The sequence below is a fragment of the Callorhinchus milii genome, unplaced genomic scaffold (assembly GCF_018977255.1).
Source record: "Callorhinchus milii isolate IMCB2004 unplaced genomic scaffold, IMCB_Cmil_1.0 Scaffold3, whole genome shotgun sequence".
NCBI lineage: Eukaryota > Metazoa > Chordata > Chondrichthyes > Chimaeriformes > Callorhinchidae > Callorhinchus > Callorhinchus milii.
Genome location: NW_024704744.1, coordinates 63,135,654 through 63,162,701, shown reverse-complemented (window position 1 = coordinate 63,162,701; position 27,048 = coordinate 63,135,654). Strand labels below are relative to the sequence as shown.

The following is a 27,048-nucleotide window of genomic DNA, read 5'->3' as shown; positions in this document are numbered from 1 at the left end:
TTGTGGGCGAAAGCGGCAGCCAATTGCGCACAGCAATGTCCCACAAACAGTCGTAGATTGAAAATGACCAATTTAATTATTTTTTTTTTTTGGAGGGATTATTATTAGGCGTGTGGAGTAAGGAAACTTGCCCAAGGTTTCGCCCTGCCTGGAATTGAACTCGGGTCTCTCACTTGCAAAGCGAGTGCTCTAAAGTCTTCATGTAGGGTAAACGTCTCAAAGCACTTCACAACAACAGTGACCTCTGAAAATGAAGGAGAGGAAGATATTGAACCAAAGGCATGGTAAAAGAGATGGAGGTTTTAAGAGGGTTTTGAATGTAGGAATAGAAAGTGGACAGTGAAAGGATTTTGGGAAGAGTTCCAGAGTAGGGGTATAGTGGTTGAAGGCTCAGCAACCAATAGTTGGTCAGAGCACTGAGAAACTTGTAGTGGACCACAGTCAAAGGACATGAACAGAATATGGCTGGACGAGATTGCAGAGATAGGGATAAGCATAGGTTTGAGCCATCCCTGGGTAGATGGTTGGTACCATAAACTCTCTGCAAGCTTCCTGGCAATACACGAGAGCATTGCGACCATCTTCCTGTCTGCAGCTCAGGCACACGCCCCATGCTTAAAATATTAATATTTCAATTGGGCCTCATGCAATTAATTAGGTTCACTTGTTCCTATGTCTGACCCACTCTGTTGGCTTTGTATATCTACAACAGTGGGTCTGAAGGCTTGGTGTGACAACTGGCAAATAACTGGTACCAGGCTGACCAAAACAAAAGAGAAGCAGTGCGGCGGCCATCTTAGCAAAGGAAGCAGTGTGGCAGCCATCTTACTAAAGGGGCAATAATGTGGCGGCCATTTTAGTAAAGGAGCTTCCGCCAGTGGCGACGTCAGGTCACACCGTCAGACAGACAGCCGTCTGCTGATGTCACTTCCTGTCGTGTCCTGCGGCCGTGCTCGGGGCACGTGGAGTGTCGGTTGGCGGTTTGAAGGGGTTATGGAGGCGGCGGAGAGTCAGAGGGAGATGGCAAGGCTGCGGCAGGAGCTGCGCGACAAGGAGGCGGAGGTGGCGGGGCTCAGAGCCGCGATGGAGCAGCTGCAGCAGGTACCGGGCCCCGCCCCCCACATATACCCCTCTCCATCACTACACACAGTGTATATACCTCTCTCCATCACTACACACAGTGTATACCCCTCTCCATCACTACACACAGTATATACCCCTCTCCATCACTACACACAGTGTATACCCTCTCCATCACTACACACAGTGTATACCCCTCTCCATCACTACACACAGTGTATACCCCTCTCCATCACTACACACAGCGTATACCCCTCTCCATCACTACACACAGTGTATACCCCTCTCCATCACTACACACAGTGTATACCCCTCTCCATCACTACACACAGTATATATACCTCTCTCCATCACTACACACAACGTATACCCCTCTCCATCACTACACACAGTGTATACCCCTCTCCATCACTACACACAGTGTATATACCTCTCCATCACTACACACAGTGTATACCCCTCTCCATCACTACACACAGTGTATACCCCTCTCCATCACTACACACAGCGTATACCCCTCTCCATCACTACACACAGTGTATACCCCTCTCCATCACTACACACAGTGTATACCCCTCTCCATCACTACACACAGTGTATACCCCTCTCCATCACTACACACAGTGTATATACCCTCTCCATCACTACACACAGTGTATACCCCTCTCCATCACTACACACAGTGTATACCCCTCTCCATCACTACACACAGTGTATACCCCTCTCCATCACTACACACAGTGTATACCCCTCTCCATCACTACACACAGTGTATACCCCTCTCCATCACTACACACAGTGTATATACCCCTCTCCATCACTACACACAGTGTATACCCCTCTCCATCACTACACACAGTGTATACCCCTCTCCATCACTACACACAGTGTATACCCCTCTCCATCACTACACACAGTGTATACCCCTCTCCATCACTACACACAGTGTATATACCTCTCTCCATCACTACACACAGTGTATACCCCTCTCCATCACTACACACAGTGTATACACCTCTCCATCACTACACACAGTGTATATACCTCTCTCCATCACTACACACAACGTATACCCCTCTCCATCACTACACACAGCGTATACCCCTCTCCATCACTACACACAGTGTATACCCCTCTCCATCACTACACACAGTGTATACCCCTCTCCATCACTACACACAGTATATACCCCTCTCCATCACTACACACAGTGTATACCCCTCTCCATCACTACACACAGTGTATACCCCTCTCCATCACTACACACAGTGTATACCCCTCTCCATCACTACACACAGTGTATACCCCTCTCCATCACTACACACAGTATATACCCCTCTCCATCACTACACACAGTGCATATACCCCTCTCCATCACTACACACAGTGCATATACCTCTCTCCATCACTACACACAGTATATACCCCTCTCCATCACTACACACAGTGTATACCCCTCTCCATCACTACACACAGTGTATACCCCTCTCCATCACTACACACAGTATATACCCCTCTCCATCACTACACACAGTATATACCCCTCTCCATCACTACACACAGTGCATATACCCCTCTCCATCACTACACACAGTGCATATACCTCTCTCCATCACTACACACAGTATATACCCCTCTCCATCACTACACACAGTGTATATACCTCTCCATCACTACACACAGTGTATACCCCTCTCCATCACTACACACAGTGCATATACCCCTCTCCATCACTACACACAGCGTATACCCCTCTCCATCACTACACACAGTGCATATACCCCTCTCCATCACTACATACAGTGTATACCCCTCTCCATCACTACACACAGTGTATACCCCTCTCCATCACTACACACAGTGTATATACCTCTCCATCACTACACACAGTGTATACCCCTCTCCATCACGACACACAGTGTATACACCTCTCCATCACTACACACGGTGTGTATACACCTCCATCACTAGACACGGTGTGTATACACCTCTCCATCACTACACACAGTGTATATACAACTCTGCATCACCAATGGCAGGCGAGCTGGGGGACATGAAGCAATGCGGAGCCTGCTGAGCGGAGGCAGCGGACAGGTTTTGTAGGGGTTAGCTGGTGGCAGAGGTAGGGCGGAGTGAGGCCATGGAGGGCTTTGAAGGTGAAGACCAGGATCTTGAACTGTATCCTCGGTGTGATGGGAACCAGTGGAGTTGGGTGAGTATGGCGGGTGATAGGGTCACAGAGCCTAGTGTGGGAATGGACACCGGTTGCAGAGTTCTGGATGATCGGCAGCCTATGGAGGGAGGAGTTGGGGAGGCTGACAAGCAGAGAGTTTGCACACAGTATATGTACATGTTTACACACAGTATATACAGTTACAGAGTATATATACACATTTACATTACTGCACACAGTATATACACACACAATTCCCATTTACATTAGTACATACTGTGTATACAGTTAGACACATTATGTATACACCTTCATATCAATGCACAATATACGTACAATGTACATTTACATTATTACACATAGTATATACACAATATACATTTACATTAGTACACAGTATACACACACAATATCGCTTTACATTACTACACAAAATATATACATACACCGTGTACATTTACATAACTACACAGTATACACACATGCAATATATATTTACATTACTACACACTGTATACACACATACAATCACATTATTACACACAGAAATGCACATTCTACATGTAAGATGTCATATGGATGCATATATCGGGAGTCAATACATATATGCACACTGTATATAAATACACAAAATACAGTACAAGTCACGATGACTTCCAGCACCGCACTTGAGAGATCATTTGAGAGATCTCACTGTGTGAGATCAAAATCCTGACATGGGGCTTGAACCCACAAGTGACTCCGAGCTGAGAGTGCTCTCACTACGCCCAGAGCTTCTCAGGCTCCAACAATGGATACAAGAGTTTGATATGTTTTACTTGACCTTGAATTTCTCTACAGAACCAGTTGAGATCAGTAATTAGGCTGCATTCCCTTGAGAAAAGCTGCCAAACCGTGCTTTTTGCCAGGATTGTCTCTGAGACTCTACCCTGCGTGGAGGCGCTATATAAGTACAAGTTGGTGTTGTTGAATGGAATGCGGACCCTTACCTGGAGGGCTGATTCCTGTTTACCTAATTTTGGAGAATATTAGGAGTGGTGTCTTGACAGTGTGCTGATTTAAGGTATAATATGGATTGGCAGTACTATCTGCTTCCCTTTTTCAAAATAAGAAGAATAACTTGGATTTATATAGCACCCTTCGTGTGGGTTAGCGTCCCGGAGCTACACTGCAAGTAGCCAATAAAAAGCTAATAAATAAAAAAAATAGCAGGTTTAATCTCCTATTCTACTTGAGAAGTCGGCATTTACCCATCCCATTATTCAAGGAAGCCGGTATATTTTTATTGAGGTCTACTATATCAATTAGGGAGGCTCTCCCGGTGTCCAAGCCAACAATCCCCCAGATAAAATTGGTCATCGACTTCATGGCTGTTTGTGGTCCATTGCTGTGTGCGGAGGGCCCACAACCAGCCATGATGTGAATGAGTTTGCCTGCAGAGTGCACACTGTCACTACACTTCACAATAACATCTTGTGAAGCGCTTTGAGACCTCTCAATAATCTGATAAAGTGGTGCACCAAATGCAAGTGTTGTTATAAGTTGTGTAAATCATGCGCATAGTACAGTACAAATACATTTATATGTGATTTAATCAATTGACATAACAGACCCCACTATTATGTCTTGTTAGGAAGATTCCATAGGGATGTTCTTTCTCTGGAGTGCTTAAACACAGCTTCCAGGCCTTTTCTTAGAAATTAAAAAAAAACGAAAAAGGGCATAAATTTGAAAATGTATGAAATTAAACAAATTGCCTAAATGGATAGGAGAATATTTTGATAATAGAATATCCTGCCTCCTGATCTGATTGTAGGTCAGTGGGCACCAGAGAATCCTTGCTTTATTATCAGTACTCTGAGGCTGACCTTGGGAATATTTGTATGCCAAAAGACCTGTTTAATGAAACAACACAGCACTTGGAAGAATACTTCTTTTAAAGAAGAAATACTTAGAATTGAGCGTTGATCAGCATCCTTTTTAAAGATTAAAGTCTTTTGCATCTTTTTATTCTCTGGAATGCTTTTTAAGGGTACCTATATCAAAATAATAATCTTGCATTTGATATAGTGCTTTTAATGCCAGGAGAACTTCTCAAAGTGCTTCACGTGATTTACTGTAACGTGCAGTGACTAGTTTTGTAGTTTTGCAGCTAATTTGTGCATGGAAATGTCCCACAAGCAGCCATGAACAATTTTGTCTGGGGGCCGGGATACTTCAGTGTATCACTAACTGATAGATGCACTTAGAAATGTTTCCATCATTTTAATTGTGTTGAAATGTAGTTTGTGTTGTAGGTATTAAGACTGCTGAGCTCAGGTGCCAGGGCTCGTGGACTTGTTTTCCTATTGCTGCTTGGTAAAAATTTGATTGCTTTTCAGAAATCGTGTTGTACCTTTGCTGAACCCAGAAACATGTCTTTAGCTACACAAGTAACGAAGGTTGCTTCGTTGAGAGAAAAATCATCTCTCTCTCAAGAAGAAATAATGAGATACAGCAGGCAGCTTGTCCTTCCAGAACTAGGAGTCAAAGGTACTACAGTTTTAGAATACATTTAAATTGTAAGATTAAATATTTCATTATGAAGTTCCCTTGGCCCAGCAAACACCGGCTTGCTTCAGGTCTCCTCATCCCACCTGCCCTAACATCACCATTTTACCCCTGTTCTGTGAAGCTCAATTCCCATAGTCCCTCTGACGTGCTCTCTCCCTTCCCTCTTTCAAGGCACATCAAGACCTAACTCTTTGACCACGCTTTTGGTCACATTTTTCCCTCTCTATCCCACCTCCTTCAGCTCCCATCCCCAGCTCAGTTACCCAGCTGGCAGTGTTGAACGCTTCGAGACGTGCTTCCGATATGAAAAAGGTGCTGTGTAAATGTTATGATTCTGGAAAGGAAACGCAAAAATATTGCTTATACGGCCTGCGGACATTTCTCGAATAGGGAATCCAGCCCTCAGTAGCCAAAAGGTGGATCCCCTCTGATTTATGTTATTCCTCATCTGTATGATATACATTACTGTAATTTCTTTCTACAATATGGTGCACTTTAAATATAAAATACTAACAATCTTAGAATACAAATGATGAGGTAACATTTAATGAGTTCTTTTTATCGATTGATATCCGATAGGAACAACCTTTTTTTTTAAAGTACAGATTGTGTTCTTTTTAAGGAAGGACTTTTATTTCTGTGTGCACTTAAAATTTGTGAATTTTACTGGCGCCATCGTCTTAGTATAAGAATAGTGTGTTTACCTTACCAATGCTAGGTACACACCTCTCTATCTGTTCTGTGATTTGAAGTGTTTTTCAGTGTTTAAGATTTAGTTTTTCAAACTGATTATTTTTATTTTTTTATGTTTCTAGGTCAACTCAACCTGTCCAAGAAAGCTGTTTTGATAGTGGGATGTGGAGGGCTAGGTTGTCCAGCTGCACAGTACTTAGCTGCTGCAGGCATTGGTAAGATATTTAGCTACTGCAGGCTGTTCTGTCCAATTACCTGACAGGCATTAAATCCCGGATGAGCTTTAACTTTCGTCATTAAACAATACTGAGGCTCTTCTTGGTTCCCATCAGCTCAGGCTCTGCCCACATCGTCCTGCGCGGATTCTCATTCCATCACACACGGTCGGTGCAGGATCTTGGTGTCTTGTTTGACACCCAAATGTGTCGCATCCTGTGTCATACTTGCTCAGCTTTCCCTCATCTCTACCGCATTGTCTATCTCTGCCACTCCATCTTCCCTGGGGCTGCTGAGACCCGCATTCATGTCTTCATCATGTTCAGGCTTGATTATTCCAATGTCCTAGTCACCGGACTTCCCAGCTTCTTCCTACACAAGCTTCAAACCATCCAGAACTCTGTAGCCAGTGTCCTCTTCAGTCCCAGGCTTGTGTCATTTTCCGTTGCCTTCGCCGCTTGGCTCCTCATTCCCCATTGGACTAAATTTGAGATCCTTAACCTTGAATTCAAATCCCTCTAAATCCCTCAGCAAACATTGTCTGCTTTGTGTCCCCAGCCTGATCCACTCCACCATTAGTGGGAGAGCTTTCAGCCATTCTGCCCTTGCTCTCTGGAACTCCATTCTAGAGTTCCTCCACCCCGCCGCTGCCTCCCACCTTCGAAACCATCTTACAACTTATTTATGACTACTTTTGGTCGTCTTTTCCCCCTTCCTCAGCACCCTTTCCCCTCCCCGCCTCCCATCTTGGGTACGCAGCCAGCTATATGAAATGCTTTGCGACTCCTCCTAATGTTTATTTCCCTTGTATTCCATTTCCATATTTTCTTATTTTCCACACCAGTCCTTTGACCTTCATGAGCCATGATATTTAATTTGTTTTTAGGTTCTGGACATTTTGTACGAATAACTAGATTGGGTTTGAATTCATATCCAAGAAGTCCAAGAATGTTTCAACCTAACAACATCTTGCAGTAACCTTCTTCAGTACATTTTGGAATTTGGCATTGAGACATCCTGCATTTATATCTTTTCTAGATTTACATTCTTGTGCCTCTGATCTAGTTTTAATTGGCAAAATATTAAGTATCTTTTCTACTATTGGGTCTGCTACATCCAAAACTTGTAGAGCAGCATGTTGACATAAAGTGAACTATGAAGGTATGTGGGAAATGTATGCAGTACATTTTTTGGTAATGTGTTTCAATGTGTCAATATCATTGCAGGTCGATTGGGCTTACTTGATTGGGATGAAGTTGAGCTTAGTAACCTACAGAGGCAGGTCCTCCATGGAGAAGATAGAGTGGGTGTGCAGAAAGCATTATCTGCAGCAGTCACAATAAATCGGTAAGTATGCCATCCTTTATCTCTCCCCGGCGTGCCAGCCCCTCTCATCCTAGAACCATGACTGCAGAATTGCCTGCTTTAGTGAAACTTGTGTACAGTCAATATTACAGGAGAAAAACAATCTAAAAGGGTGCCTTGATTAGTGAGATGTACTGATACTGGAAAAGCAACATTTAATTAATGATATTCTCCTACTCAGTGGAAAAGTTAGTTTCACTCAGGCACATAAATAACAATAATATAATAATAATAATCCTTGCAGTTGATATAGTGCTATTCATGTCTTCAAGAATTCTCAAAGCGCTTCATAGAATATACTGTAAAGTGAATTGACTGTATATTTGTGGGTGAAACGCGGCAGCCGATTGCGCACAGCAGTGTCCCACAAACGGTCGTGGATTGAAGTGACCAATTTATTATATTTATTTTTTTCTTGAGGGACTATTATCAGGCGTGTGGAGTAAGGAAACTTGCCCAAGGTTTCGCCCTGCTGGGAATCAAACCCAGGTCTCTCGCTTGCGAAGCGAGTGCTCAAACCACAAGGCTACAGGACTGCAAATACAACTGTGAAGTGGGAAACCATTATTAAGAATCCTCCCCAGCTTGGTTCTGTAATGACAAAATTGTTCAATATCACACTGTCCTTTAAAGGAGATTAAAAGTCTTGGAGGAATGTCTTCTATACAAAAGTCAAGAAATCCCTCTTTGACTGTGCATTCAGTCACCTTTACCCTCCCACCTCCTTTGTCTCCCAACTCCAGCTTGGGTACGCAGCCAACAGTTTAAAGCGCTTTGAGGCGTCCTCCCAACGTGGCACCATATAATGTAAATTATATTGTATTGTTTGGGTCAGCCTGGTTCACTTGGTAGCACTGTTGCTTCTGTGTTTTCAAGTTGCACCTTGTGACTTGGAACCTAAATGGCACTGCAGTGCTGTGCCGAGTGTGTGTCCTTTGAAAGAGACATTAAACAGAGGTCTAGTTGCCTGTCAAGATGAATGTTAAATACCTCATGGCATCATTTGAAAAGAGAATAGAATTTTCCCCGGTGTCCTGACCAACAATCCCCCCAAATCAAATGGTCACCATGGGTGTCTGTGGGACATTACTGTGCGTATATTGGTTGCCATGTTAAGAAAGAGAAAAAGAAAGTAAGAAAGAAAAACACATTATTTTAATACCATGTAAAATTCACTGCAGTATATTCTATGAAACGCTTTGAGATGTCTGAACGACGTGATAAGGCGCTATATCAAATGCATGGATTATTATTATGTTTACCCACAAAATGCACACAATCACTCTATAGTACAATAACATCAACAACTACTTGTGTTTAGATAGCGCTCTTCACATAGATCGCATCTCAGAATGCAATACATCCTTTGAAGCTTTTTGAGACGTCTAAATAATGTGATAAGTTGCTATATCAAATGCAAAGATTATTATTGTAAAGGTCAATATTGTACTCCAATTCCTTTTCAATAAAGAAAAAGTACGGAATTTTGTACCTTTTTATGTTTCTTCTAGTTGTGTAATTTTTTCCCACATGTTGACCAGCAATTTGGGATTTCTATTTGGTTCTGAACTCCTGTGATGATGTGATTTATTCAAATTCTGGAATTGAATGAGTGAAACTACTCCAAGGTGCAATGCCAGACCCTGAAAGTTGTTAATTTTAATGGAAGCCAGTGCTTCAAATTATGGGACAAATTTAAAACCCTAGAAAATGCCTGCTGGCCAGAGGGCTGCTTGTGTAACTGGTACACTAGAATTGCTCAGGTTGTCATTGGAAGTGGAAGGTTTACGCTGCATTCAATTCCATGCCCTAGAAATTGAAGTACAATGTACTAATCTACTGCATTCTTTAATTTTCAGTTTCCAACTTCTCTTTTGTTTTCCAATCTCAAGATTGTGTCTTGGCTGTGAGGGCAAACTTGCTCCCAGGTCTTTGCTGCTGTGAACATAACATGTTCTTCACAACATTTGAAAGACTGTTGTGTCTTACCTGATCATGTGGGAAAGTATTAAGTCTATGCTTAATCAACTTTCAATGACCTCGCGTCTGAAATCAGAAATTCTGGAATTGAATGAGTGAAACTACTCCAAGGTTCAGTGCCAGGCACTGAGAGTTGTGCAGCAACACTTTACCCTTTATACAATTATTGTTATAGGCATAGATAGCATTATTAATATTGAAAGATTAGAAGATAAAAAGCAAGTTATAAAATGTCATAGCTTTAATTTATTTTACACTATCTTTTCTGTTCTACAGGTTGAATTCAAAGGTTGAATGCATACCTTACCACTTTCAATTGAATTACAAGAATGCAATTCAGCTTATTCAACAGTATCCTTTTTCTGTATTATTTTGTGTGGTAGATCCATATTTTTGTTAAAAGCCAACATGTTTCTTAACTCTTTTTCTCTATATATGACATTATAGTAGATTGTTCTGACAACGTACCCACCCGTTTTCTTGTCAATGACACTTGTGTACTGAGTGGGAAGCCGCTGGTTTCAGCTAGTGCTCTGAGGTTTGAAGGACAGGTAATGAAAATAAAATAAAACTCAAGATATTTAGTAAAATAAATAATACACGCCCAGTTTTAACACATTTGTTGGGTTCATAAAATAAGATACGCTGTATAAAATGCAAGAATTATTAGTATTATTTTATTTTTTAGCAGCAAATACTTTGGTGAGTAATTAAAGGAGAGAGAAATAATTTGTAAATGCTATGTCGTGTATTGCCAACAAAACTTAAGTCAAACTAGTTTACAGTATATCGTGTGAAGCACTTTGCATTGTAATTGTTTAAAATCCGTGAACAGAAAGTAGAGCCACAGCATTCAAACTGAGTCAAAGTGATTATCCCTGGCCACAAAAGCCAGCAATCATGGTTAGGTAGGGGTGCGTGCTAGGAAAGTGACCTGGTGGGAGCGGCCCCAGAATTTTTTAAAAATGTTTCCTGTTTCGGGCTCGGTCCGGTTAGGTATGAATTCCGGATACCTGGAGTACGCTAAGCTGGGGGTTTACTGTACTACTGTTTTTTTTCCAGATTTTGGATATTTGTCTATTAGCTAAGTATACATTTGTGTATGATTTAACTATTTCAGCTCACGGTATATAATTACAATGGTGGTCCATGCTATAGATGTCTCTACCCAAAACCACCTCCAGCTGAAACTGTAACTAACTGTGCAGATGGAGGAGTACTGGGTGTTGGTAAGTCTTCATTCCATAACTTTTCAAAGACACTATCCTATGTGAAGAATGCTACATAAATGCAAGTTGTTACTGTTGACTTTCATTATGTGTATTCTGTATAGTTGTCATTGATCTGAAATTCAAGTCTTAAAACACAATTTGATAAAAGTATGATATGAACGTTTTTATTCCTGCTGATGGATGGTTCATTGAAAAGGCTAATGGTAAAAAGAGTCAAACTTAATTCCTTTGCTGTTGTTGCATTATACAAACATAGGCTGCAATTCTAAAGATGTAAAAATAATCTTGACCAGCAGGATGCAAACGTTGCAATGTCTCAATCTGTAAAAGCTTCCTGTGGTCAGAAGTAGGTTTATTTATTCTGTTCTCAGCCTTGCACAATGGCTTGCTAGCTCCTTTTAAACACATCAGGATTTAACATGGCAGCAACAGGTACAAGTAATCTAATTTAATCGCTTCTCATTCAGAAGTGACAAAGCATGTTATAATATCTATGGCGTATTTTGTTCAGTCCTGTAGGTTCCGGTTCTCCCTCACTGTTCCATTTTCTTGCTTACTGAAACTACAAATGAGAACATGCTCCCAGCCTGTGCTATTTTCTAACTGGATACTTGGGAATGTGCACGGATTCATATATTTCTTCCTTTATTTTGGGTATCACTTGTACGCTTATTTTAGTCAAAAAGCCATAGTCCAGAATTTGTAAATAGTGTTTGAGACAATCAAGTTTGTGTTAAGAACAATGATTTTAATATATTTTTATATGTTCCAGTACCAGGAATTATGGGATGCATTCAGGCTTTGGAGGTGCTGAAGATTGCTTCTGGAATAGGATGTATCTTTTTATTTCCTTGCCATTTGCATATGTGTGTTCATAATTTTCTTTTCAGGATATACGCCTCAATTAATTAAATCTTTTAGAAACATTGAGATAACTACAAAGTATTTTCCTGTAGATGTTTCCAGTGGATTCGAAGCAATACAATACAACTTTACATTTATATCGTGCCTATATCAACGCTTAATACCCACTTGGCACCTGAAATAGGATGAAGTACTGGTTACTTTTACAGTTTTCAAGATTTAGCATTCTCAAAGCAAATTGTGCTAAGAATAGCAATCATAGTACCAACTAGAATTATTTCAGGAGAACACTGCCATCATGTGGCTCTTCTCAGCGTTTTGTGTAGTTTTGTATTATTACAACGGTTGATCACCATAAAGGGGAAGGACAGCCTAGGGAGAATAATTCCTGTTAGTGTACATTGGAAAAGACTATTTGAAAAGGAAAGGCATTTCTTCTGGTGTCCTCGCCAGCAAATCCTCCAAATAAAATTGGTCACTCCATGGCTATTTGTGGGACAATGCTGTGTGCAAACTGGCTGCCGAGTTTCGCCAATCAAAGGATATAGTCAGTTCACTTCACAGTATATCCTGTGAAGCACTTTGAGACGTCTTGAAAACGTGATAAGGTGCTCTATCAAATGCAAAGATTATTAAAAGGCTATGGTAACATCCTTATTTAACATTGAAAAAAAATCTTCAGGGGCAGCCTGATGAGAAGAGCCTTAGCGGTTCAAGTCTCTTCTATTAGGCCAAGACAGTAACAATGCTGGAAAGGAGCTATGAGCAACCGGAATGATTTGATTCATTTTGGAAAGGAGTGCTTCTCACTGGTCTGGGAGCTGATCTGGAGCTGCCTGACCCTATTGAAAGCCAGTTCTGTCTTGGTAAACACCTACTTGGTAACCTAAAAATGCGCCATCTGATTAGTCAATAGTCATGAATGATTGTGAAAATATGGCCTTTACAGACCATTTTTAGCCAACCATATTTGTGGATGTGACATTTGTCTCCAAAATAGACTATAGGATGTAACACAGAAAGAAATATAACTGAATTGTCCTGGCGATTTTGTAAACGAGAACAAGGCATCAAATAAAGAAATTGAGTTATTTTTGAATGTAAAGTGCAAGTAATAATAATAATAATAATCCTTGCATTTGATATAGCGCTTTTCACGTCAGGAGGACGTCCCAAAGCACTTCACAGAACACACTGTAAAGTGAATTGACTATATTTGTGGGCGAACGCGGCAGCCAATTGCGCACAGCAATGTCCCACAAACAGTCGTAGTTTGAAAATGACCAATTTATTATTGTTTTTGGAGGGATTATTATTAGGCTCTGTGTGGAGTAAGGAAACTTGCCCAAGGTTTCGCCCTCTGCCTGGAATTGAACTCAGGTCTCTCACTTGCAAAGCGAGTGGTCTAACCACTGAGCTACAGGACTCCAAGTACAAGAAAAGGCAGGATGGGGAATAGGAGAGAGAACAAACAGCAGTGCAATGTGTTTCATGTTTGTTTAACCTTAATGAGTATTAATATTAATGAGGTTAATATAATCATTAAAGCCTTTTGTAACGTTAGAATATTTTTATTGTTCCAACAGTATTTGTCTCAGCGTTATTGCATCCGAGCTGAAAGCTGATAAAAGCACTGAAAATTCCCTTCGGTTACCAGTGGTCAAAAAGCTAATTTAGAAATGTTCTATGGTATATTTATTAAGTGACATTCCATTTTAAATTAAAGTAGTTTCAGACCACATTTTTATTCTAGGTAATGTTAGTGAGTTATGCTTGGACCATGTTTGTTATGTATTTTTATCTTCGTGTTTGTTTGACAGAAACCATTGCCCAGCAATAACGATATGTTTAAATTGTGGGTATAATCCTGTGTCTGAACATGTTTCCTGAGGCAGAACTATGTTTTCCCAGAAGGTTCCTTCACTGTAATCCTTCAGCATCTTACAGCCAACAGATGTTAGTGTTTGATGCTTTAGAAGCTCGATTCCGCAATATTAAACTTCGACCTAAACAGCCAGCCTGTGCAGTGTGCAGTAACAATCCCACAATAAAAGAATTGATTAACTACGAGAGATTTTGTGGTTCAGCAGCAACTGATAAGGTCAGTGCACTGAGAATAAGTATGCATTAAATGGCTCCAGCTGTAAATGTGTATTTTTGAGCAACATGTAAACAATACTTTATCGGCCATTTACTACATTGAACCATTTTACATACACTTACAACACAAGCTGGTGAAACTACAGCACTACCCCAACAAACCCTGGGGTCCTGTTGCCTTAGCTCTTGCCAATCGGCGCCTAATATTCTCTAGAATTGGGTAAACAGGATTTGTCCCTCCGGGTGGAGAGTGAGCATTCCATTCTAGACATAGAAATGTCCATGGTGGAGGTGACATGCATCAAACTATCTGGTTTGGATACTTTTAAGCATGGTGATGGGTTTCTGCATTATGTCAGGCATCTGGCTGACCAAATAAAAAAACATTGATAGTTTCTTGTGGAAATCTCAATGGAAACATTTTAGTTTTCACTCACATTTAATTCAGGGACCATTCCCATTAATATAGACTGAGTAGAAAAGTGAAGAAATAGTACATAGAATTAAGCTCTCACGAAAATTTCCTCTCCTGTTACATATTCTGACCATCTTTCTTGGCCTACTATAGACTAGGCCAAGAAAAATAATAATAATAATCCTTACATTTGATATAGTGCTGTTCTTATGTCTCAAAACGCTTCACAGAATATACTGTAAAATGATTTGACTATATTTGTGGGCGAAACGCGGCAGCCAATGCGCACAGCAATGTCCCACAAACAGTCGTGGATTGAAGCGACCAATTTTATTGCTTTTTTTTATTTCTTGAGGGATTATTATCAGGCGTGTGGAGTAAGGAATCTTGCCCAAGGTTTTGCCCTGCTGGGAATCATACATAATACATTTTCTGAAGATGGTCAGAAAATGTAACAGAAGAGAGGCAATTTTCAAGAAAGCTTGATATGATGTGATCATTATCACAAGAACACGAAATACAGTTGCACCTTTAACAACCTCCCTCCCTGGCAAGTTTGGGACTGAACCTCTGACATTTGAAGAAACTATAATCGATGAAATGGTAACATTGCTGCATCATTTAACTGAAGGCCTCATATAATGTGTTTAGTAATGTTTTTTATAACTCCTGTTTGCCTTTTGGAATTTCAGTGCAGGACACTTAAATTACTACCAAAAGAACAAAGAGTAACTGTTGAGGTAAGTTTAATTTTATTTCCATAACAAAGATGTATTGCAGTTTTATTTAGTAGGTGCATTACAGATTGTAGTCATATTTATCTCTAAAAGTATAATGGTTAAATAAATTTGAATTGCCTCAGAATGAAGGCTCAAATTTGCTGAGGTTTCTGTATACAGTAGTAGATTCACTTAAGCTGAAGTGCTAGTTTGAAGGTGGGAAGAATTAGAGGGTGGATCATTCCAGGCCAGTCTGGTATATCACCTAAGCATCCTCTGTTCAATAGTCGTATTGATTAAGGACTTGGAAATGAGTCACCAGCCTCACACATCTATTTGGGGGAAATGGGTAGAGAAAATAATTTACTTAATGAAGTTTTTTTTGAAAAAAAACCCAATACATTTAGAACAACAGATCAGAAGTCTGCTACAGTGCTAACTTTCACTAAGTGTCTTCAAGTGTAGTATTGGAGAATGGTGTTCGTGAAACTGAGCCAAGCAACTCCAAACCAGAATACCATATATCTTTCACAAGTTCTCTGAGACGTTACCCTGTGTAAAGGGTGCAATAAAAATGCATGTTATTATTTTAACAATAGTTCCTCCAATGTAGTTAGTAATTTAATTCATTGTTATTTCAAATAAATGTGAAATAGCACATCATCCTCGTTTATAATCCCCCCATCCAAATATGCCACCCCATTTCAAATTAATTGTTTATCGAATGTTGTTTCATGCAAATTATCTGCAGTATGTAACACTTGCTTCATTTCCAATGAATGCTTGAGAACACATAGGATAACCAACATTCCATAAGAAAATGCTGCCTTTCCTGATAAGAATGATATTGTGATCTCCCTTTATCAAGAGAGTTAGGCATAAAAACTACCATTGCATGATTTCAGTAGTTTACAGCTTTATCAAGCTGACTGCAGGCTTTCTTGATGGTGTCATTGGAATGTTAATATAATCAACATTACAGATATTTCAAATCTAAATTATTTAATGCCAATCTAGTTGTACTGATTACAAACCTTTGGAGGAAGGATTTAACCTGCAGTTAGTTCAGAAAAGCAAATGTTCAGCAACACCAATATTTAGAGTCTACTACTTCCTACAGTCTGTATTAGACAGTATCTTTATAACGTATCCTAATGCTCAGCAGAAAATAGGCTATTAGTGACTTACTTTTCCTTTCATTACTTCAGGAATATAAACAACTTTTGGATCAAGTGGTCCCTCACATCCTGGTAGACGTTCGGCCACAAGTAGAAGTTGACATTTGCCGCTTGCCTCATTCTATTTGTATCTTTTTTGTTGGTTTATTTTAGTTTGTTAACCATTTGTACTTGAGCGTTTGGGTCAAATGTTAATATCTGTAATTTTAATTCCCATAAGGATCGTGACCCAACACTGTTTCACAGGTCAGGTCTAGAAAATATAGGACAGGTTCCCGCATTCAGGAAAAAATGAGTTTTGTAAACGAGTGAGGGTGAAATAAATTGAGCGTAATGTTTTCAACTTACCCTCCTGAAGACTGACGAACCAAATGTTTACATCTAGATAACAAAATGTTTACATCTTCACACTCCTTCGTTTGTATAACCTGTAAAATCTGTTCCCCAGAATAAATTTATTTGGCTTCGGATTCATAAATAAAAAGATCAAGGGAAGGAGTGAAACCAAATGAACATATGGACTTTAGTAGAGATCAAGACTTGCCAATGATCTGGAGATTGCTAAAGATGCAGAAAGACAAAAGAATCATGAGTTTTCAGTCTACCTCAGTTGGAAGCACTTTTACTGATTCAGAAGGTTTGGATTCAAGATCCATGTTGGGATTGTGAACTCATAGTGAAGGCTGAGCATAGCCTAGTCCAGTGCAGCAATGAGGGTCAGCATGTGTTTCTAAAGAGCATGCCTTGTTTGACTATGCCATAAGCGCTCTGGGACGCTACCCTGTGTGAGGGGTGCTATATAAATGCAAGTTGTTGACTAATACAGTTTTTAATAAAGTGTAAATATCTAGATTTTTGGCCCTTGTATAAGAGACATAAAAACAGATTCTTGCATCTTGCAAATTTAGGCCTTGTACATCACCCAAATAGCCGATCAAGTACATATTCATACTTCTTAGTCTTTTGATTTTCATGTGGATAAAATATTCATCCTATTTCATTACCCCTGAATTAACAATCATAAAAATAACTTGCATTGCATTAAAAGGGCCATTCAAAAGAGATTTTGTAAGATTGTTCCCAGTTGTAATTTTCAATTCAGGAATTCAACCACAGCTCAATTGACGAATAAATGGTCCATTGGTCATAAAACTGGATAAAGCATCCCAAATTGTTAACATGACCTGAATTAATTCTCATAAGGCACAGTTCTATGCTGCCGCTGAACCGAGTCCAGGAGATAATTAATTGACTCCAGAGATCTACGTTTTACATGATCTATGTTATTTATAATTTGATGTCTAAAAGATTGGATTTTAGAGCAAATCCAAAATCTATATTTAAAAAAAAAGTCTTAACACTACATGTCCAGTGTGTGCCTAAGAACAGCTGCAGGATAACTCCTGTATGAACTGAGGCTAAACTTATGATGTAGAGAGGTTGATAGCCTTTTTTCCTCAGATTTTAACCACCTAGCTGTTGTATTCAAACAGTAAAATGTGTGATATGCAGTATAATAATACTGTAAAATACAAGCAGGCCCATCTGTCACTTGAAACAGGGCAGGTTAGTGAGGAAATATCCTGTTGATTGTCTTCCTCACCTTATAAAGTGCTGATATGTCCACTTGCATCTAAATTTTTCATTGTGAGGCGGATATAAAAGGAATCTACAATCAACAGTTTAAATATGAGGAGGAGATAAGCAGGATCCCCTTGGACTAACTCCATGGTGACGTGTTTGGCAGTGAAATGTTGGAATCGAGCCAAACCGCCAGGTGAGTCTGCAGTACTCCAGAACACTGCTGATGACAGACCAACCAACCTGGTTCGTCGGCAAGAATTGGAGAGAGAGGCTAGTCACTGGGAGAAGCAATTCTTACCACTCAGCTTCTGTTAACCCCGAAAGCCAGGGTTAGGGTGGTCCTAGCTGGACAAGCAGCAGGAAGCTTGCCAGCCAGTGTTTTTTGAATGGCAAGCTACACATTTTTAGCTGCTTAAACTCCTTGCCATCCTGCACCTAATGCTTTCTGGAATTCAAGGGGAACTTTAAAAATAATAATAATCCTTGCATTTGATATAACTCCTTATCACATCTTCGAGATATCTCAAAGCACTTCACAGAATATACTTTAAAGTGATTTGATTGTATGCTTTGTGTTGGCAGCCAATTGCACACAGCAGTGTCCCACAAACGGTCGTGGATTGAAATGAACAATTTATTATTTTTTTGTAGGAATTATTACTCCTGGAAAAGCGATCCACCAATCGATTAACAACTGCTAGATAAACAGGCGTGTGGAGTAAGGAAACTTGCCCAACATTTCGCCCTGCTGGGAATTGAACCCAGGTTTATAGCTTGCGAGTGCTCTAACCACTGAGCTCCAGGACTCCATACAGGACTAATGAGTTGAAAGTCTCTGCTGGCTAGAAGGATCTTATATAAAATAAGTTCAAAGTATTAAAGCTAGTATTGCATCATGTTAAACTAATGTGCTTTCAAATTTTATGATATTCTCCATCTCCCTCTGCAGTGGTTCTTCTCCCACTCCAGAATATTATGAATCTTCCTCTCAGATACCTAACCCCTTTATTCGACACTGAGAATGATATAAAGGGGCTACTTAAACTATTCTTTTAAACAGTGCATTTCTAGATGATTCACAATGTCCTTAAAATAATCCATCAAATTTGATCCTCCTATAAAGGAGTCCTGTAGCTTAGTGGTTAGAGCACTTGGCTCGCAAGCAAGAGACCTTGGTTCAATTCCCGGGCAGAGCGAAACGTTTGGAAAGTTTCCTTATTCCACACGCCTCTGTTTACCTAGCAGTAAGTAGGAACCCGGTAGTTAGATGATTGGCGGATTGCTTTTCCGGAGGAAATAATTCCTTCAAAATAAATAAAAATAATTTGGTCACTTTAGTCCACGATTACTTGTGGGACACTGCTGTGCGCAATTGGCTGCTGCGTTTCGCCCATAAAATATACAGTCAATTCACTTTACAGTATATTCTGTGAAGCGCTTTGAGATGTCGTGAAGATGTGATAAGGTGCTATATCAAATGCAAGGATTATTATATATTATATATTCAACCTTCTCACTTAAGTTAGTTTGTGTGTGGGGTGGGGGAGGAGCATCACCTCGTAGAAACAGAAATCTACAGTGCAAAAGGAGATCATTCGGTCTGTCAAGTCCATACTGGCTCACAGAGCAAGGAGATCAATTCAATCCCAGAGTCCCACCTTATCCTCATACCCCTTCAAGTCCCTTTCATATACCTGTCCACCTCCCTCTTGAAAGCTACAGGGGACTCTGCCTCCACCACCCTATTTGGCAGGGCATTCTGCATCCAAACAACTGCATGAAAAAATTCCTCCTAAGTACTCCTTTTACTGTTCTTGTGGCTATCTCATTACTATGTCGTCTAGTCACTGACTTCACTAATGAATGGAAATAACTTCTGAAAAACCTTTCTTTAAGCATTGGTTGCTTTAATCTGGCTAGCACTGGGGAAATAAATATAATTATTGTGTTAATTATGTCCTTGCTTTTGAATGAAGACTTTCCTATGCATAACATCAGATGTTCCTTTAGCCAAATTAGAGGAAAAGAATGCGGACTCCATGAAGCTTTTACAGAGTAACATCACCATGTGTAGAAAAGAAGCAGCATGTGATTCAGCCACATTACCAGGTATTTTTCTCACTGCATATTGATATTTGTTGATGTACGTGATTTTACTCTGTGTATGTTTAATGTGGAAAATCATTGTACTTCCTGTTTCTGCTACATCACTTCTGCTAGAATCACTTATGCAAGGTGCCCGAGCAAACAACTTCATCTCTAGCATATGGTTTGGCAACTTCTCTAAAAAATGTTTTTTAATAATAGAAAATTAAAATATTAATTTATGAACACATTTTTTCAAAAAAATGCTAAACAGACAGCAAAAATGAAATGTGGGTTCAGTCTCCACATCAGGACTTTGAACTCACAGTCTAGGTTGACACTACAGTACAATGCTGGGGAGCCCTCTTTTGCCGTCCTCTAAATATTAAACCGAGGTCCAGACTTTCTGTTTAGGTTGATGTTAAAGATCCCATTGCACTGTTTGAAAAGAAAGGAGGTTTCCTCAATATCCTGGCCTACAATTCCCTCTAAATTAAATTGGTCATTCACTTGATAGCTGTTTGTGGAACATTACTGTTTGCAAATTTGGCATGTTTTGCATACAAATTACAGTCACGACACTTTACAGTGAAGCACTTTGAGACATCTCAAAGACTAGAAGAGGTGCTAAACCAAAGGCAAGGATGATTAATGTACACAGGATTACAACCGAGTAAGATAATCAAGAGGATGAGTTGAGAGCTGATGGGGATGGGGGGGGGATTAATGGATATTATACCTACATTCAAAAAAAATGGGCCTTTACACGTAACGAACAATAATATTATCAAAGTTACATTCATCCAGCCATAATTCTGTTTGAAGATTGAGGCATCAATGTTCTAGTCCCTAAGGACTGAAATCAATGAGAGAAGTTATGAAGAGTCGGTCCAATTAATTAGTAGGATAGAGATTCATTTTCGTCCACATGGCAAATATATATTGTCTTTTCATTTATTTGATTGTATCATTAAAAATTTAAGGATTCAGAAAATAATTTGAGGTTTGGGCAAAGAATCACTTTAATATCATTGCCAAATGAGATACAGAAAATCAGACACTAAAATTCAGACTCATACATTTTAAGCATGTACCAACTAAGAGAGTTCTTCCAGATCGTGCTTTATAAAGTCTTATGGTTACATTGTGAGATGCCAAGAAACAGTTCAACAGAGGGTTTCATTTACAAGGTCCCGTTTTGTAAAATAGAAGATGATTACAGATGTGTTTGCAAATGTGCTGAACTGGATTTTAGCCCTTCATCCAGGTGCTGAAATCCCCCTTGCATCTAAGAGAAAAATTCAAATAGTCTATAGATGACAATTCTGTAAGTTTGCTTATCTTCAAAAATTGAGTTATTGCTTACAATTGCTTTAAAAGTGCATGCTAGAAGCATCAAGCAATGTGTTTTTCATCATCCACAGCCATGAGTGCCTTCTGATGGTTTAACAACTTTATAGCAATTTCATGTTGCCAGATATTTTGGGACAGATCTAAGGAAGATGAGCCATGGAGTTGGCAGAGTTCTTACAATCAAGAGTGGTTGAACCTGAAATACCTTTGTAGTTAGGGCCAAGAGCTGTATAATTTCATCCTTTTCCCTCTCATGTAGGAAAACTAGGAAAAAACATCTGCCTTTTTTGCATTGAAATAAATTTTTCTGTTAAGGCACTCTGGGGATGTCCCTCTTAAACATAAAATATGCATCTGTTGGCATAGACCTAAAATTACATGTTTGACCAAAGAGGTTTATGTTTAGGTTTCGAAAATATGTATTTTTAAAAATGATTTCCACCCCCCAACCCCCGGCTTTTAGATTCATGTATTGCTCACTGGTCAAAAGGGTGGGGTAATCCTTGCTTTTGGTATATAGCTGTTGTGCCTCTGGGGCTGTAACTAGTTACTAGAGAAGTATTACAAACATTTTTGAGGGTCCTACTTTCTGTATGTTTGTATTTCTCTCCAACACTGCTGGTTGGTTGTATGTAATGGTCTGGAGATGCATGGAGCAATAGGTATGAGGGGAAGGAAAGGGAAAGTTCACCCTTGCTCAGCCAGTCACAACTTTATTTTTTTATCATATTAATACTGCTGTAATGAGATTTCTGTTCCTTTGAAAATTTTCTCTACTGTGCCTACTAAGCTTCAATTGCTTTGTTTCAAATTCATCAAAAAATGACCACACTGTCTCTTACTCATTTTCAATTTTAATTGTTTTGCCCACAAAATATACAGTCAATCCACTTTACAATATATTCTGTGAAGTGCTTTGAGACCTGGGTTTTATTACTCTACATGCCTCTGTTTACTCTACACGCTAGCAGTAAGTAGGAACCGGTTATTATTCAATTGGCGGATCACTTTCCTGGGGGTAATAATCCCTTCAGAATAAATAATGATAATTTAGTCACTCAATCCAGGACTTTTGGTGGGACACTACTGTGCTCAATCGGCTGCCACGTTTCACCCACAAAGTATACAGTAATTCACTTTACAGTATATTGTGTGAAGTACTTTGAGGATCTTGAAGATGTGATAAGGCACTATATCAAATGCAAGGATTATTATTATAAATCCAACTGCTTCCTTGTTTAAATAATTGAATGAGACTGTTTATCAGCTACCAGCTGTATAGAGTTGGAATCTTTCATTAGGAAAAATTAGCCCATTTCCTGTGACAAAATGTTCTCCCAGGACACTCTTTAATGATAATCGGTCTAGTATCTTACAACAGCAGATGTTAGTATTTGATGCTTTGGAAACCTTAAACTACCAAGTGTTGAGTGGCTAATTTGGTGCAGTGAGAATCTCAACCGTGTGAGAACTGATTGACTGACTGGAGATTCGCTGGCTCAGCAGCTTCAGATTAGATCAAGCACTGTTTTCAGAACATTGAATGGGTTTAGTTGTAACTTTGTTTTATGTGATATGTAAATAATACTGAAAGAACACTGCCAAGGTGTTCTTTTAGTATTGTTTACATATCACAATACTACTTTCAGACTGCAGTAATCACGTGCAATTTTATACTTGCATTAAGTTGCCTATGAATAACTTGTTTGACATAAGAACAATGCTAAAAGAACATTTTGACTTGAGATAATTTAGATTATAATTTTGTGCCTCTAAAACCGGGTGCTGTTCAAGATAAAAGCCGATGTCTGCTCAACTCCCTTCAAATGGACTGTGGTGGGACCAAGAGTAAAACATATTGTTTGGACAGAGATGTAGTTCAGTCTTGTGCTCTTTGTAAGGAGTTCATATTTGTCAGGCGCACTTGTTGCATTCAGCCAATCTCTACTGTTTCTATGGATGTTTGGGTATTAGCTACATTGTTCCAGGCTTAATATCCTTGATACTGGCTTGTAAATCAATTCACCAATAAATACAATGCAGATTTACATTTATGTTGTTCCTTCCACATCAGGAGGACATTCCCAGGCTCTTGCTTTGACAGTCCTGGCTCAGCTGCTAGCCAAAACATATCTGAAACGTTTAACTTTTTATTAACTTTTTTACTAAATTATTATTTAAGTATGAATACGTTCACTCTTTTTAAAGAGAATCTGTAATGCAAGATATTGTATGCATCTCTTGTGTTTGCTGTTTGACCTTAAATCCAAGATCTCAGTGTTCATTTTAGTGTTTTTATATAAAGGTGCTTTACTGCCGTCAACTGCTGCATAAATAATACATATTTTTGCCTTTACCTTAACTGCACTATATATGAGTTGACACATTCTGGTACCAAATACAGATTTAGACTATTCTATAAGGATTAGTATCTGATTGTGTTATGTATAAGCTGCAAGGATCTCCATGTAATCTTACATTCTTCAATTCAGGTAACCTTATCTTTGAATTCACGGCATGACTACAATGCCATCATAACATAATCTTGAATACTAAACATAGTACCTCTGTTTAATTAGAAGTAGACTGGGATAGAATTCAGCTTGCTGTTATTGGTAACCTGACCACCAAAAACAATCCAATCAATTTTGTCCCCTTTGTAGTTCTATTCTGGTTTCAGATAGATGGCAGGCAAATTGCTAGGTAATGAATGCCTTCATAATAGAAGAATATCCAGATATATTAACATTGAGATGTATTTACAGTAATTTGACACTTCTTTTTATGACGAATAATTAAAATGCCGAATTGTGTTCTCAAAGGAAAAAAAACTTTAGATGGAACACATTCATGTAAGGCTTAGGGGAAAAGTGGCATGCTTGTCACAGCATCAAAACTATCATGAGGAGCATTAATAAAGCTCTTGAGGATAGTTTACTTAAAAATAATGCCTGCTGCCAAATCTGAGCAATGTCCTTACGACTGAGAAAACAATATCATTAATTATATTCGCCACCAGAGGGAGCTATTAATTGAGGTGAAGCATTTTGGAAAAGGACAATCCACTAAAGCTACTCTGGAACACACAATATTAAGGCTAAATTGCCAGTATGTTTGATATTTATCACATTGAATGTATATGGATGTGCCAGAACCAATCCAGTTACCCCAATGCTATTCTCAGTTGTGATAATCGTGGCATTGGAGCTTTTGACTTTTGCTACCAGTTAGCAGGACAGCAGCAGTCAAAATGATGCGAATCCTTCACGTACCTGGCTTTCTAATGAGAATGGTGGTGAGAGGACGGGGGGGGGGGGGGGGAGTGGAAGTCCAACTCCAAGACATCTGGATAAATTTGATATAACTATCAAATTACAAAATGGCTTAGAATTAATGGAAAAATCGGGGAACATTACAATGCTATGGAATAGTATTGTTAGAAAAGCAGTAAATTGTACTGCCTAGCAGTACAGTAGAAACACGGTTTGCAGTCACCTCAGTAATCCAGCCACCTCACAATTACGAACACATTTTCAGTCACTTTCATTGTCAATGTTAAAAGATAGGCTGTCTGCTGGGCACCTCACTATTCAGGACAATGGTCAGTGACTCTGGCCACTACAAGCGCCCTCCGGTACAAACGCGGTACAAACAACTGTGATTTTAACTTCTCATGTAAACTTTGAATAAAGAAACCTAAGATCTGTTTTAAATGTGACAATGCCCTTATTTTAGTGAAACTGCGAAGTATAGTTGTTCAGTGTTCATCCTATGTAATCCTGTTTCAGTAATCTGGTCACCTCACCAAATAAGTCACTTTTGACCAGTTACTTGAGTGACCGGATTAGGGAGGTTCTACTGTACATTCTGTTCTGCTTCAGATGATCTTTGCTAAATCTTGAGATACTATTTGTATAGCACTTCATCATGAAAAGATTTTTGTTCCATGAGGTGCAATATAGCCTAATTTCCTGCTTTTCTAATTCCAGTGTTTGTCATCTGTAAACAAGGAAATGATTCCCAGAAGGCTGTTAAAATCTTAGAAGAGATATTGGACAAAGGCCTGGGCACATTATTTGTGAAGGATATCCAGGGTGGACTAATGGCTTGGGCTCGTAAGATTGACAAAACTTTCCCACAGTACTGATTTTTATAAAGATGGGGAGAGAGAAAAAAAACATTGAACATAAATTCTGAAGTTTTCATAAAAAGCACTTGTTAATGTTTTACATTTTCCATCTATAGCTAATTACTGTTAAGTGAACAGATGCAATGGAAGAAATCCTTTTTGTCTACTCATTGGTTTCTTTGTAGCTAGAAAAAATAACCTGCACAATGTTTCTGTTGGAAAATAAATCATTCTAAGGACAGGTAATATCTATGCCAATTGTTGGTGTCTAGTGTCATTGTGCATTTAGCCTTTCAGTGATCAGGTCACAACCAATTAGTAACTAAATACAGCTGTGTGGAAAATCTCTTGGGTTATTCGGTTAATTTATTTTATTATGTACTTTGTGTTACATACCAACTCATGTGGTACTGAATTACTAATAACCTATGATGAGGACTAAAGACTGACCAATAAGTGGCAATTGATACATTACAAATAAATGAAACAAATGGACCATACAGAAATTCTGGCAAAAAGAGTTGAGACTGTGAACATAATCATCATCATATTGCTCAGAGCAGTTAATACTCATGCTAACAATAGTGGAACTTGTATCAACAAAATTTGTCTTTGTTTATAACTTTGCCGAAATTGAATAAAGCTTTCATGATTCTACACCTCAGTTAATACTGCTTCTACATGGGTTCTATTACTGTAGTATTGAAATCTATGGATAAAAGGAATATGATTTACATTCTTAATAATTGGATTGCATATAATTTGTTTGCATGGATGGCTCACAATTTCAAATCATCTGGATGGATAGATTGGAATCACTTTAAAAAAAAAGTAATTCCTTTTAAACTGAATTAATTATATTTTCAGTAGGATGGCATCACAACAATAGTACCCTTCATGCAGAACACAAAAAATGTCAGCTTTTATTTAGGGTGTTCCAAAAGCAATAACAATCTACTGCAAATGTAAGATGTGAACCAGCAGCACATTGTGATAAATAACAACTTCATGAGGGTGATTGCAATCCTTTGATCATGTGGGAGCTAACGGACTGATCGTATGATATGGCAGTTAGTTTGGCTATCAGAATCAATACACTTACCTAAGGTATAAATCAAAAATATACGTTAAACACCCATTATGTGAGATACATATATTGAACAGACCTGATAATTTACAATTTCATCAGGTTTGTTTGTTTGGGTAAATTATCCAATGGATGCCCAATATAAAACATTTGCTGTTACCAATGAGAATATCATGTCTGTCAAGTAATCTGTCCTTTGACATTTAATCAATTGCAATTTTTGTCATATTGTATTCGTATGT

The 27,048-nt window shown here is 39.0% G+C and overlaps 1 protein-coding gene across 1 annotated transcript; it reads left to right on the top strand.

Annotated features, from left to right (window-relative positions):
• Positions 1 to 921: 921 nt before the first annotated feature.
• On the top strand, positions 922 to 27,048 carry mocs3 (molybdenum cofactor synthesis 3). The gene is made up of 13 exons (XM_007898470.2): positions 922 to 1,101; positions 5,635 to 5,785; positions 6,622 to 6,714; positions 7,942 to 8,062; positions 10,337 to 10,411; positions 10,494 to 10,611; positions 11,181 to 11,289; positions 12,065 to 12,127; positions 14,094 to 14,257; positions 15,364 to 15,411; positions 16,599 to 16,695; positions 20,151 to 20,261; positions 25,580 to 27,048. Exons 1-13 carry the CDS (start codon positions 922 to 924, stop codon positions 25,735 to 25,737), a joined length of 1,488 nt encoding a protein of 495 aa, XP_007896661.2. The 3' UTR covers positions 25,738 to 27,048.

What these genes read in the sequence shown, in the direction of transcription:
- mocs3 (XM_007898470.2), top strand. Translation starts at nt 922, where the DNA reads ATGTCACTTCCTGTCGTGTCCTGCGGCCGTGCTCGGGGCACGTGGAGT. An exon ending in GTTCAGCAGCAACTGATAAG is followed by an intron (nt 14,258 to 15,363) that starts GTCAGTGCACTG and finishes TTGGAATTTCAG; the next exon opens with TGCAGGACACTTAAATTACT. An exon ending in AACAAAGAGTAACTGTTGAG is followed by an intron (nt 15,412 to 16,598) that starts GTAAGTTTAATT and finishes TCATTACTTCAG; the next exon opens with GAATATAAACAACTTTTGGA.